The sequence below is a fragment of the Bos mutus genome, chromosome 4, assembly GCF_027580195.1.
Source record: "Bos mutus isolate GX-2022 chromosome 4, NWIPB_WYAK_1.1, whole genome shotgun sequence".
Taxonomy (NCBI): Eukaryota; Metazoa; Chordata; class Mammalia; order Artiodactyla; family Bovidae; genus Bos; species Bos mutus.
In genome coordinates this window covers 102,981,263-102,995,774 of record NC_091620.1, presented here as the reverse complement: position 1 = coordinate 102,995,774, position 14,512 = coordinate 102,981,263, and the positions used below count along the sequence as shown (strand labels likewise).

Sequence of the window (14,512 nt, the reverse complement as noted above, 5' to 3'; positions counted from 1 at the left end):
CATTTTCTCTCCTTGACTCTTCCCATAATTAAAAGATGGATACTGAAGCGCTTTATTATGTTGGTGGCATGCTGTTAACAGTTACTTGTAATGAAAACTATTTACTTTCACTCTGTACTTTTTTGGATCCTTTATCATGTTTCAAATACTCTATGTATTTCTGGTCCATTAAGGAACTCCTTAACATTTTAATGCTGTCTCCAGTTTACATATTTTATTCATATTTATTTGCTAATGAAGGTAAATAACTACTCAGTTATCTGTGGTTGGCTGCATTTTCAGTTTCAAACCCCTTTCTATGTCTAGTTCTTCCCTATTATTGAAAAGTAGTTCATTAACTTATTTCATAGTGTTCATTCTATTTTGGAAGGTGCTTGTTCTCAGGGTTTAATTTACATCTGGAAAACTATTCCACTTTGATCCAATTGGATCTTGAACTGACTTTGCCAGTTAAGTTACTCTTTCACCATTAACATTTAGTGGGCCTGGTCTCAAAGGTTAGGGTGCCGCAGAGGCGTGTGGGGGCTCCATTAACTAAAGTTAGGGGTGGCTTTGTTTTCTGCTTCATGTTTCACAGATGTGAAAATTGAACGGTGACGCTCTAATTCCAGTAGTGAGAGCAACATTATGCTTCCCAGGATTTCCTCTTAAGGAAACTCATTCCCAAGAGATCACAGCTGTTAGCATTTTAAAAGCATGTTCCTTACTTTGTCACCCTTTATGCCGGGTTTACCACATTCTCCACGTTCACCCTAAAAAATAAATACACAAGATAAAGAAGACGGTCATTCAGTGTTAGGATTCTTTTTATAAGATTCCCAGCAGAATCTTATGACATTAGCAGTCTGATGAATTAAACACAATTTTATCCTCAATACTGTGGGTTGTTTGGGCATTGAACTCTGAAAAATTTTATCCTGGAGTCATTCCTAACTTGACAGAATCAAATTAGTAATACCACCTAATGAGGCTTCACATTTTTGAGACATGGATGAAATTAAGAGGAAAGAAACCAAGGCTTAATTAGCATCTACCATATATTATACGCCCTTTGCATATATGTGATTTAATTGAATCCACATTACAGCCCAATGAGATCAGTTTTGCCATTCCTTTTTTTTTCTTTTTTTGCAATTTGATCCTTAGATGTCTTTTTTTAATTGACATATAGTTGACTTGCAATATTAGATTAGTTTCAAGTGTACAAGATAGTGACTCAACATTTTTATAGATTCCACACCATCCAAAGTTATTCTAAAATATTGCCTATATTCCCTGTGACTTATTTATTTTATAACTGGCAGTTTGTACCTCCTAATCCGCTTCACTTTGATCTTATTTTATACCTGAGGAAACTGAAGCTCAATAAGATAACTTCACTCCATCACTGAGCTAGTAAAGAAGAGTCAAGGTCTGAAACCAGGTCTACTCAGACTCAGAGACCCTGTTCTCTCCACAACACCACATGCTCTGGCCTGAGCACCAACTTTGATCAATTAGTAGCGTTTGCCTAGAAATCCATGAGGAAAAGCTTCTGACTTGACAGAGAAGGGAGCCACAATGAATGAGCAAGGTCTGCACTGAGAGAGAGTCAGGGGTGGTGGCAAGCATGCTGTGTGTTTTCCATCACCTCAGCCTACGGTCCTGCCTTTCCTGGAATATTAATGGGGGAAAAAATTAACATTTAAATGATGCTTTACTGTTTATTATTAGTGTTATTTTACAGACATTATCTCAGTTCATCTGACATCGATGTAAATCATTTAAATCACTGATGTAAATCTTTAATCATTTAATAATGTAAATCATGTCTGAGGTAGATAGTATTAGCCCAGTTTCACAGAATGAACATTTGTGATTTAAATGTAACTTGCTCAGATAGAATGAGAACTGGGGCCTCTGAATACTAATCCATTATATCAGACTTCTAAGACTTTTAATAATTAGAATTTAAAGGTAACAAAGTCAATTAGAAAAACAACTAAAGTTAGAATTTTCAAAGTGTGTTCATGTATATATTTATTTATTCTGAGCCTCCAGGCAATTCATATTTTTAAGAGAAGGCAGTTCTGTTGGGGAGGTTAAATGATGTACATCAATGTCCATGCCAGCCAATGACTTAATCCAGTGCCGTCACTACGAGTTTCTGTTTCTGCTGCTGTTTTATTATCTCTGTGCTGCTCTAGAGCATGCGTCTTGAACCGCTAATACACAGTGACATAAGCAACTTATGCTAGCGTGAACGTCACTGCCCTGCTTCCTTCATTAAGGAAATCTTGCTATGAAAAATGTCAGCTAAGCTAAACTGGACGTTTAGTGATACAGTGGAGTTATACTCTGCTGCAAGCTTCAGCTCAACACAAAATAGCAACAGTTTGCAGGTTGACAGCCAACCTGCTGACCACACTTTGCTCTAAGAAGGGAAATGATAATTGTGACCACCAATTATGGATGCAGAGTGTGTGCCAAAATGTCTTGATGTTATTGCTAATCCCCACAACAGCCTTGCATGGCATATATGTCTCCATTCATCACAAGGAAAATGAGGCTCAGACAGATTAAGCAGCTTGTTGATGACCACAGTCTTGAGTCTGTTAGACACCCAAGTCCGTGTTCTTCCTCAACCACCCAGAGCTGCACAGGGCATGCTGCCATGGTCTGCAAGTTACTCTTCACTAACCTGACACTTCTGCCTGGGGTCCTGCCTGGTATATTGCTGGCATCTGCAGCAGGCAAGAGGGAGGTACAATTTTTAGATCCAACTATGCCTCTATTCAGAAGCAATCTGTCCTCTCTCCCCTTCATATTGTGAGTCAGCCCAACCCAGGAAAAACTGAGCTTCCCTGAAAACAAGCTGAACATTTATTTCTCAATGCAAATGGAAAATCACTCTTGAAGAATCAATTAGAAAGCAATTAATTTATTGTTGTGGAGTAAAATGAGTGGAATTAAATATGAATGGAAATAAAATGAGCCAACCACCAAAATATAAAACAGAAAAGTACTGTAAATATGCTCATAATTCTTTTGGCTAAAAACTCTCTTTCCATTTGTCCAGACAGATTTGTTAGCTATAGGGTCCTGAGAGGCAGCATTGGTTTGGGGGTCGATTCCCATCAATGAAAATACTGTACTCATGTTATTTGCCTCTGCAAAGGCATTTTCTTCTTTGGTGGGCTCAGTAATCCCTGTGGAATGGTCACAGTTACAAAGTTCCTGAGAGCAAGCACTTCAGAAAATTCTGAACAGATTAGCTCTGTTCCCAGCCTCCAATTTCTGATGCTACTTCTCCTGGTGAAATTCTGGCTTGAATGTGGATAGTTCAGGGTCCTTTCACTCTGACATCTTGTGTTTTCCAAACAAGGCCCCTCCAGTAAACTTATTATTCTCCAGAAGTTTAAGTGAATCTTTTAAATATATATATATACAGAGAGTTTCCTGGTGTTGATAATTAACAAATTGTATAAATCAAGATGGCGCCATGGAGAATTTTCTTTGGCTCTATATATTTAGGACAATTTAGTTAGTGTTGCTCACTCAGTCATGTCTGACTCTTTCTGACCCCATGAACTGTAACCTGCCAGGTTCCTCTGTCCATGGGATTCTCCAGGCGTGAATACTGGAGTGGGTTGCCAGTTCCTATTCCAGGGGATCTTCCCAACCCAGGTATCCAACCCACATTTCTTGCACCTCCTGCATTGGCAGACAGGTTCTTTACCATCTGAGCCACCAGGGAAGCCCATTTAGCACAATTATTTACAGTCATGAAACTTTCTTAACTTTCCCATACTTTCATTTGTTCCCTGTCTCTTTATAATAGAACCATATATTTATAGACCAGCTAATAATTTACAGTACATTTTCACATCCATTATTCTATTTCACTTTCCAATCACCCTGTAAATTGTTTGTTTAGTCATAAGCCATGCCTGACTCTTTCGAGACCCCACTGACTGTAGCCTACCAGACTCCTCTGTCCATGGGATTTCCCAGGCAATAATAGTAGAGCAGGTTGCCATGTCCTTCTCCAGGGGATCTTCCTGACTCAGGAATCGAACCCACATCCCCTGCATGGGCAGGTGGATATTTTTTACCACTGAACCACCGAGAAAGCCTGATAAATTAGGGAGGCCTGCATTGATCCAGTTCTATACAGATGAAAAAAACAGGCATTCTAAGATATTGAGTTGTTCATGTTCTTATGGCCAAGTACAGAATCATGGCATTTCTTACACTCTTCCCCTTTAAGGCCTAACATTTCCAGTTTAGGAATATATTTATTTGCTTGTATGTAGGTTTAACTCTAATGTTTACAAGGGCCCTGGGGCAAGAGTGCAAGCAGAGGCCCACATACCATGTATCTAAGTAGCTGAAAGTTAGAAGTCAAGCTAATAAACTAGTACTGTTCTAACTTCCTTTCTTGGCAAACGAACCTACAAAAGGAGTAAAAAGTTAAAGGAGTTTTGGAATTCCTCAGAGGTCCACGTGGGAGACCTTTGCCCACGACCTACAGCCCAGCTCCCACTGCACTTCCCATCTCCAGCCCCTTCCACAGCAAAAGAAGCTATGAGTGTGTGTCTGTGAAGGTGCCCGAAGCAGCATAACAAAGCCCCCTCCATGGGCCCCTCCTGCCCCAGCAAAGCTTCCATTTGGTTTCCCTCAGGGCTAGGAAGATGATGGACATGGGGAACAGGTTTGTGTGGGCCTTTGAAGCGGGCTCAGGCCATTTGGCAGGGTCTTCTAGGGTGTTTGTTACCCAGAGTATGATCCGGGAGGAGGGGGCATGGGCCTCTCACCCTGCAGACTCCTGGCTCCGTCACGAGTGAGGAGATTGGAGGGGACCCAGAACAGGACCCTGTAACGCAGGCCTTGGACTTCCCTGGTGACTCAGATGGTAAAAAATCTGCCTGCAATGTGGGCATCCAGGTTCGATCCTTGGATCAGCAAGATCCCCTGGCTACCCACTCTAGTATCCTTGCCCGGAGAATTCCTTGGACAAAGGAGCCTGGTGGGCTGTAGTCATGGAGTCGCAGAGAGTCAGACACAACTGAGCGACTAACACTTTCACTTGCTCAGGTGTGAGGGTTTTAAGACAGAATGAATGATAGCGACATGTTCTGATTTTAAATAGCTTATCTGACAAGGTGAGCATATAATAATAGCAGCATAAACTTAGGAATGAACAACTGCTGCTGCTGCTAAGTCGCTTCAGTCGTGTCTGACTCTGTGCGATCCCATAGATGGCAGCCCATCAGGCTACCCCATCCCTGGGATTTTCCAGGCAAGAGTACTGGAGTGGGGTGCCATTGCCTTCTCCAATGAACAACTGAACACTCTCAAAGATTTCTGAACTCCAGTCTAACACATTCATTTCTTTTGAATCAGTTTGATGTCATAATTAGGAGATCCAACCAGTCCATTCTGAAGGAGATCAGCCCTGGGATTTCTTTGGAAGGAATGATGCTAAAGCTGAAACTCCAGTACTTTGGCTACCTCATGCGAAGAGTTGACTCATTGGAAAAGACTCTGATGCTGGGAGGGATTGGGGGCAGGAGGAGAAGGGGACGACAGAGGATGAGATGGCTGGATGGCATCACTGACTCGACGGACAAGAGTTTGGGTGAACTCTCGGAGTTGGTTCTGGACAGGGAGGCCTGGCGTGCTGCGATTCATGGGGTCTCAAAAAGTTGGACACGACTGAGCGACTGAATTGAACTGAACTGAACTGATGTCATAATTTGTAATTTCCAAATAATCATAAAATAATAACTCATAACCTTTGTCAAATTCACTTCTCCTGCAAGCTCTACCTAGATGATTGACTAAATGAAATAAGTAGTTCTTTACTGCTTAAGCAGGATGATCCATCCTCTTTCCCCCAGTAGACAGTCTTATGTCTATGTTTCATAGGGAGCTAAGTGCCAAGGGACTAGCCTAATTGTAGTATTGCTGTATCCTCTTGTACATAGAAACTTTTGGGCTGGATACTTGTGATGCATGGCTGTAAAAGTCAGGATTCTCTATTGAAAACAATTCATATTTGCAGGGCTAAGAGAGACTGGATTCTGATCTCAGGAATCTTGGGCCACCTTCCATTCTTTATAGCATATACCCATATCTTAAGTTCTATTATTATTTTATGTTAACAGAGTTAAAAATGTAATTAGGAATTTGAGAATCCAGACTTCCAAAAATAAGGGAAAATAACTTTTATTAAGTATAGAAATGAGCTTCCCTAGTAGCACAGACAATAAAGTATCTGCCTGTAATACAGGAGTCCTGGGTTCAATGCCTGGGTTGGGAAGATCCCCTTGAGAAGGAAATGGCAACCCATTCCAGTATTCTTGCCTGGAGAATCCCATGGACAGAGGAGCCTGGTGGGCTACAGTTCATGGGGTCGCAAAGAGTCCAGCATGACTAAGCAACTAACACACATACATGAATATATAAATACAGTTATGTTTCTGTTTTTCTTTATGAAATTTTATTTGTTGTTACCAACTTACCTTCTCACCCTTGTACCCAGGGATTCCCTAATTAAAAAAGAAAGTAGAATACGATATTAGAAGGCATAGTTGGAGGAAGTATCTGATATTTTTCATTTATAAAATATAACAAAGCACATTTGTACAGTCTTGGAAAGTAAGACCAGGTAAAGATAAGCTCGTTCACTTATCTTTGCTCTTAGGGAATGTGTATATAGTAGAGGGAAGAAAAGAACTTATGTTTCCTTTTATTATAGTCTATTCTTAGTTCCACATATTTTTTTCAAACCCAATTTCTTACCCTTTTGGCCAGAGCTAAAGGAGAGACTATACACTGAGACTCACTGTAGCAGGGACAACCTGTAACAGCCCTTTCAAAATTGTCCTATTGACGTTTGAACTATGAACTCTCACAGCTGAGGGTGTTCCATGGAGACTGTTAGAGAAATTGGCTTTGGAAACGAGCTGAGATAATGACCTTTAAAATACCCGTAAATATTTATATCCATTCAGGTCCTCCTTTCAAATTCAGTCTCGAATATAGGGCATCACGGAAATGAATGGTTCCTTTGTCAACCCTGGTGAGACAGTGGCCTTTAAGTTACTATATTTTATCCCACGCTAAATGAGGGGCTGGTGATTCTGCAGCTCTTGTGTGTCAGTCTTGGGAACCCTGCACAGCCTCCTCTGTTGTGTCACTGCCCACAGTCCTTTAAGTAACACGACACTGAATTTTAACCTGATTGGGAAATTACCAGCTTTAAGCAACACCAAGTCTTTAATTGGATCAAGTGTCTTTTTCACACAACTACAGTTTCCAAGTATAAAAATAGAATTGCAAGGCATATTTTTAAGTGAGCTGGAGAAACCAGTGGAATAAACAAGATGTAAGTGTAGTTACGTGTGAGTCAGAGTACAAAATTTTGTTGTGTAGGACTTTTTTACAAAAGATAAAAAGGAAAACTTTAGGAAACAAATAATACTTCTCTCCAAATGTGCAGTCACTGAGAAATTGAAGAGTAAAACTAGTAAAATGAAGGAAATGTTATGGTACAATTTAATCCATGTTGGAAACGCTTATTCACGTAAATGGTTTAAGGTTTAGTATAGTGCTTAAAGTTAAAGGCCATAGTTAAACTGGTGTTCTTTATAAAAACAATTCATGTCTGCAGCACTAAAAAAAAGCTGGACTTCCCATCTCAGGAATCTTGGACTTCCCATCTCAGGAACCTTCTAACCCACCATCATATTTAAAATCCTGTCATCATTTTATGTTCAGAGAGGTGAGATTGTATTTAGGAAGGAGCAAATACAGTTTACAAAAATAAAGGAATATTATTTTTTATAGTATAACTTTTTTCCTGTTTTATTTTCTTGTTTTTTTTGTTTGTTTGTTTTCTTTTTAGTTTTTTCCCTGAAATCCCTGGTTTTACTTGCTAGTTTTAAAATACTCAAATTTAAGGCAGTCAACGCTGTGCTCATTGGTCTCTGCAAAATTTGTTTCTGACTTTCCTATTTCTATTAATGGTACCATCGTGTTTCAAATCAGACAGAAATCAAAAGTTTATTATCATCTTGTCTCTCTACTTGCCCCTTCCATGCTTTTAATCCAACCAATTAAAATTCTCCAACAGCTTCCAGGACACTTAGTTTCATACAGAGGTTATTGTTTTTTGGTAATTACACCTATGTGTATAATCAATGTTGTTTTGTGTTTTTTTGGCCACAGCATAGGAACTTTTCTTGGCCAGGGATCGAACCCATGCCTCATGCAGTGGAAGCGCAGAGTTTCCACCCCTGGACCTTCAGGTGGGCCCCAGGGCCCTTAGTTACAAATCAAGGCCCATGTGATCCAGCCCCTGCCTACCTCACAGCCTCATCTCCTACCCCCGACTCTCCCTCAAGCTCTGGCTCTCTTGCCATTTCCTGGGCCCCCCAAGCTTCTTCCACCTCAGTGCCTCTGTACCTACTGCTCTTTCTGCCTAGGAGCCCATGTGACCTTGTTTGCATTTTCATCACTGACTCAATGGACATGAGTTTGAGCACGCCCTGGGAGTTGGTGATGGACAGGGAGGCCTGGTGTGCTGCAGTCCATGTGGTCACAAAGAATCAGACGTGACTAAGTGAGTGAACTGAACCTTCTCACTGACTGGAATTCTTATTCACTGATTCACCTATTGATCGCCTCCTGCTGCGTGAACACTTCATGAAGCATGATCTCTCTACCTTGCTCACCTCCATTCCCCCCTCACCCAGTATAGGGCCCAGCACATAGCAAGCGCTCAGTAAATCTTGCTGAACAGCTGAGGTAGAGTTAGTCACCACATCCCCGCATTTCTGCACCTTCGTGGTTCTCACAGTGTTCCCCTCCTTTCTGTTTTGTCGTCACCGTAGCTCAGTTCTGTCCAATATAACGTGAGCCACATATGTCATTTTCAGTTCCTTCATAGCCACTTCAAAAATGTAAGAATTAACAGGTGAAATTACTTTTTAATAATATGTTTTATGTCTCCTAACAGGTCAAAATTCTGTCATTTTAACACATGATCAATATTAAAAAATTATCAGTGAGATATTTTCTGTCTTTTTTTGATACTGAGTCATCAAAATTCAGTGTGCAGTTCGTTCCGCCAGCACACCTCCCCTCCGGCTTGCCTGTCTTGACCACCAGTTGAGCACACATGGCCGGAGACTCACATTGGCCAGAGCAGCTCTAGCTAATTACTGTCCCTGTTACTTCTCATGCAGCCTGTAGCAACAAACCTCTTCAAAGTAAACGTTCTGCTTATCCCCACTTCAGTTTTGCTTTCAGAGCCAGGCCCAATTAATCTTCTAAAACCACAGCTCTGGGGCCGTGTGCCTCATCTAAATCTCACGGGGAGTCCATCACCCAGCAAAGCCCAGCCTTCCAGGCATCAGGGGCCACCCACTCGGCCCCTCAGGCTGTGTCTGCCAGCACTCCTCTTGAGGCCCCATTTCGCCATTCCTCACTCACTGCCCTCCCCCTGGTTGCTGCTCACAGCGCTCTCCAGCTGCAATGCCTACCCCTCCACCTCCCGGTCTGTCTTGATCTGACCTGGTCCTTCCCTCTTAACTCATGAGGGCTCGTCCCATAGAACCCACCCTGACAGCTCTGGTCTTCTCTGAATGCCCATTTATACATAATATTTGACACATGAAATTTTTACAATGTTTACATTCTGCTTCATATTATAGCTGTTTTACCTCTCCTCTGAGATAATGGATTTTCCTGAAAATAAGTACTTTGTCTTAATTTTATTTTCACTAACAGTATGCTTTATACATAGAACATACCTAAAATAAAGTCTTTCCTGAATGAATAACACAAATTTCTGAAGGAATTTCCATTGAGCTTATCAAGCTTTCTATCAAATTTCCCATGACATTGATTACAAATGCCACGAGAAGTGTTTTTTAAACCTCTGGGTCTGAGTCCTGGGCTTTTTCATCCAAGGGGATAAGCTGAGAGAGAAACATAATACAGCTTCCTTTTAAGTTCCTGTATACCTCTCTGCTATTTGCTACACCACTGCAGTTCTCCAGGAAAATGCAAAAGAAGAAATGTATAGTAATTATTTCTCAGTCGTTCAGTCTCTGACTTCATCTAATTTTAAGGACGATAAATCAACTAGAATGATCTCTTCTTTTGCCTGTAAAATTGGATTTACAAAACCATAGTTGGGATGATGTAATTCTTAGGCTCCCGGATCTTTAAATTAATCTTTTTATTTTTTATAAAAAGCACAAGAAGCAAAGCAAAATATTTTTCTCATTGGAGCCTTTCACAAATCTCAACTTGAGCATCAAGGGGCGTCATGTGGTGGAGCACTCTGTCCCATCCTCACTCCCTTTGGACAGAGTACTTTCTCCTCACATTGCAGCTTCTGAGATCATAATCTGTCTGATTGCCTGTCTGAGCCATCCAGAGCACAGGTAGACATAAATCATTTTTGCACTTGCACTGCAGGGGTCACAATGACCCATTACCGAATCTTCGCATCCTGGGACTACTTTCTTAGGAAGGCATTTCAGTCATGTGCATACCCCTGGGCCTCTTTCTCCAGGTTCCCCTTTTTGAGCATCACCCTGTGACAAGAAAAAATTCAGTCAAAATTCCACCGCCCTGCAGAGCAAGTGATTGCTCAATAAAATGCACTCTTCAGAATTCCCAGATTAATAGGTCAACCCAATGGGGAAAGTATCTTTGACCTTGACCACTGACTGACATTCTCCCCATGCAGTCTAGGGAAGAAAACAGCGGTTCAGATAGCCTTTGCCCTTTGAAGTGAAGCCAGACGTACAGGGTACAGAATGCAGGTATGTTTTCACAGCTTAGGCCGAGATTCGCATGCTAGTTTAACAACACGGCCGTTGTTCTCAAATAGACCATTGTACCCTCTCTTGGAGCCAGGCACTCTGGCTTTTCTCCAAGGGGCTTTGGAATATTTTCCAAAATGTCCTGAAGAGTGATTGCTTGATTTCAGCAAGACTTAGGAAAATATATTATGTGGCACACAATTACAAGCCAAATAAATGAAATGGTCACAAAGACTTACAACAGGTATTTAACAAAACAAAAAAGAAGACGTGATGGCATTCATTCAGATCCGTAGAAAGTGGGAGAGTGTAGGGGTGTGAGTGTGTGTGTGTGTTGTAAAGCCACCCAAGAATACTTTATGTTCCCTCTCTTTGGCAAGCAGGCAATTGGCAAAAACGCTCTCATGCATCTACCTTATTATATGTTCCATTAACGCCCTAAACCTATTCTCAGAAATGGAGTTACTGGGATTAAAATTTTGAACATTTGAATGCTTCTTACGTCGTCCCTAATTGATTCCCAAAATGTTTGCGTTTGTGCCGTTACCCTTGCAATGAAGAAGAAAGTAGTTTCACCACCATACTGCTCCATGTTAGTTACTTTAAGAAACTTTTTAAAATTTAAAATATGGAAAAAAAAACAATATGAACTAGATATGAACTATGTGAACTTCCCTCCACCCCCCACCTCCAAAACACCCCAAGAGCCTTGGAGTCCAAAGTTTCTAAAATGTGAATAATTAGTATTAAAGGGCACCTCATCGTCAGTCTTTAAATTTCATCCATTACCCAATGAAATTAGACATTTTTCTATTTCTTTATTCCCTGGATTTATTTCCTCTCTTGAAAACTGTTCGTGTCCTTTGACCATTTAATGATTCATTTCTCACCTATTTTATAAAGTCGTTATGCGTTACAGCAGGGATTCCCAGGTGGTGCTTGTGGTAAAGAATCCTCCTGCCAATGCAGGAGACTAAGAGACATGGGTTCGATTCCTGGGTCAGGAAGATCCCCTAGAGAAGGAAATGACAACCCACTCCAGTATTCTTGCCTGGAGAATCCCATGAACAGAGGAGCCTGGTGGGCTGCAGTTCACAGGGTCATAAAGAGTCAGACACACCTGAAGTGACTTAGGACATCAGATGGATGCATTGTAGCAATTACATCAATGTCCATTGTATTGGACATAAACATTTCTGTACAGGTCTTCCTCTTTATTTTAATTATTGTTTTTCATTGAATACAATTTTTCTTTAAATTTTCACCTGGTTACATTTCCTAATCTGTCTCCTATGATTCCTTCTGTTCTCTTGAAAGACCATCCCAACAATGATATAATTTTTTAAATCAAAGATTTTCTTTTTTGGATGGCACACAAAGAAAAGAATTAAGGAATTCATAAAGGAGTTTTAATTCTTAAAACTCAAGTGCCAACAGCAATGTGTTTTGGAATATGTATTAGTGATTCATGAAACATTGTAGTACTCAATTTAGACCGCCATTATTTAAGAATCCCACTGCTGGGCATACACACCGAGGAAACCAGAAGGGAAAGAGACACGTGTACCCCAATGTTCATTGCAGCACTGTTTATAATAGCCAGGTCATGGAAGCAACCTAGATGCCCATCAGCAGATGAATGGATAAGAAAGCTGTGGTACATATACACAATGGAGTATTACTCAGCCATTTAAAAGAATACATTTGAATCAGTTCTAATGAGATGGATGAAACTGGAACCTATTATACAGAGTGAAGTAAGCCAGAAAGAAAAACACCAATACAGTATACTAACACATATATATGGAATTTAGAAAGATGGTAACAATAACCCTGTGTACAAGACAGCAAAAGAGACACTGATGTATAGATCAGTCTTATGGACTCTGTGGGAGAGGGAGAGGGTGGGGAGATCTGGGAGAATGGCATTGAAACATGTATAATATCATGTATGAAACGAGTTGCCAGTCCAGGTTCGATGCACGATACTGGATGCTTGGGGCTGGTGTACTGGGGCGACCCAGAGGGAGGGTATGGGGAGAGAGGAGGGAGGAGGGTTCAGGATGGGGAACACAGGTATACCTGTGGCGGATTCATTTCGATATTTGGCAAAACTAATACAATATTGTAAAGTTTAAAAATAAAATAAAATTTAAAAAAAAATTAAAAATTAAAAAAAAAGAATGAGTTTCTCTTTATTCAACTCCCTAGGTTTCCTGAATTTATTGACTGAAATGGCCATATGCTTCTCTGAATTTGTAAATATAAGTTTATACAAGCCAGACAGATAATGCAGGAGGCAAACAGCCTGTATTCTTCACAGGAATCATCAGATTTTTTTTGGCATTGGCATAAAGTACAATGCTTTGTTTCCTCAATTTTTGTTCTTTAAGTAGAACTAGAAGGAGATACATTGGTTTAAAGAAAAGCTGTTTAGTCATTTACCGGGTTTCCTTTTGGTCCTCGCTCACCTTTGATACCTGGGTTTCCATGTGTACCCTGAAGGCAAAGGGGAAAAAGATTATATGCAACAGACAGTCTATTAGTTTCCTACACCTTACAGTAATTTCTTATCAGCTTCATCCCATAAAATAAGAGAGGATTATAAAAACAAAACTTTGCCTACCAAGCAGAGATTCAACTCTGCTTTCCCATACTACACACCAGGAAGATGACAGTCTCGAACAGGCAGATTCTCTAGAGTTGCTAAAAAAAAAAAATAATGTCTCTCTCTCCCTGATATCCAAGGGAGAGTTTCAAAAGATAGGATAAGAGAGTTCTTCAGTTTTGTTCCAGAAAGGCATTTTATTTTCCTATTCTCAAATCACCAAAAATCTCACTCTTCCGTGAACTGGTTTTGGGAACACTCAATAAATGCTAAATGACATAGTTCTATGGCTGTGCACTGACAGGGCACAGTCTAGAGGGTTCCAAAGAGTCAGACACAGCTGAGTGACTATGCATACATGTACACATATGGCTATTCCTATGAAAACATGGTACAGTAGTCTCTTCCAACAATAGAGCGACTGAAATTGTCAGATTAGCTTAGCAATCGTTAAGTCTTCTGTTTATTCTAAAACATAATTGAATATCCCAAGCAAACCTTTCCTGCCCATTTCTTGGTGTAACAAGTATAATCTAAGACTGCACAGGAAGGAGAAGTTAAACCTCTGCTCTGACCAAAATCAGATTCTACTAACTGCCACATTTTCGTGTGATATATCTAGTGTGTATTTTGAAGAAAAAAATTAAGACATTCTCTCTTTCTGATGCCTTGATTGGTAGAATGATTTGAAAACGTATAGGTTTTGGACCCAGGACTCAGAAGAAAATGCGTCCGAGTCTAAGAAATTCACTGTGCCCATTTCCCTCCTTGCCCCCAAATGCAAACATCAGTTCAAAAACACTATTCATGCATTTTTGTGAAACGTCTCCTCTGGGCTCTTGACCTCTAAGGTTTGAAATCACAGAAGAAAATGAAAAACTGAAGGAGCGCCATGGAGGTGTCTAAAAGCATGTGTTAGAGGAGTCTAGCATCTCCAGTCCTTGTGATGTCGTTTCCAGCACCTTCCCAGAATAGACATGGCACCTGCCAGGTATTAGGGCAGAACGTAAGGGAAGCACGCACGTCTTCGGGGATTATCATTTCAAGTGCTGAACCATGTTAGCAAATCCTGCCGTTTATC

General features: G+C 40.6%; 1 protein-coding gene across 1 annotated transcript in view; it reads right to left on the bottom strand.

Annotated features, from left to right (window-relative positions):
* The window catches only part of COL28A1 (collagen type XXVIII alpha 1 chain), a 182,446-nt gene that overhangs the window by 153,600 nt on the left and 14,334 nt on the right, over positions 1-14,512 (bottom strand). The window contains exons 6-9 of the mRNA XM_070368820.1: positions 13,269-13,322; positions 10,551-10,592; positions 6,507-6,533; positions 708-752 (exon numbers count right to left, since the gene is read on the bottom strand). Coding sequence (XP_070224921.1) covers positions 708-752; positions 6,507-6,533; positions 10,551-10,592; positions 13,269-13,322 — 168 coding nt within the window. The remainder of the gene's footprint in view (positions 1-707; positions 753-6,506; positions 6,534-10,550; positions 10,593-13,268; positions 13,323-14,512) is intronic.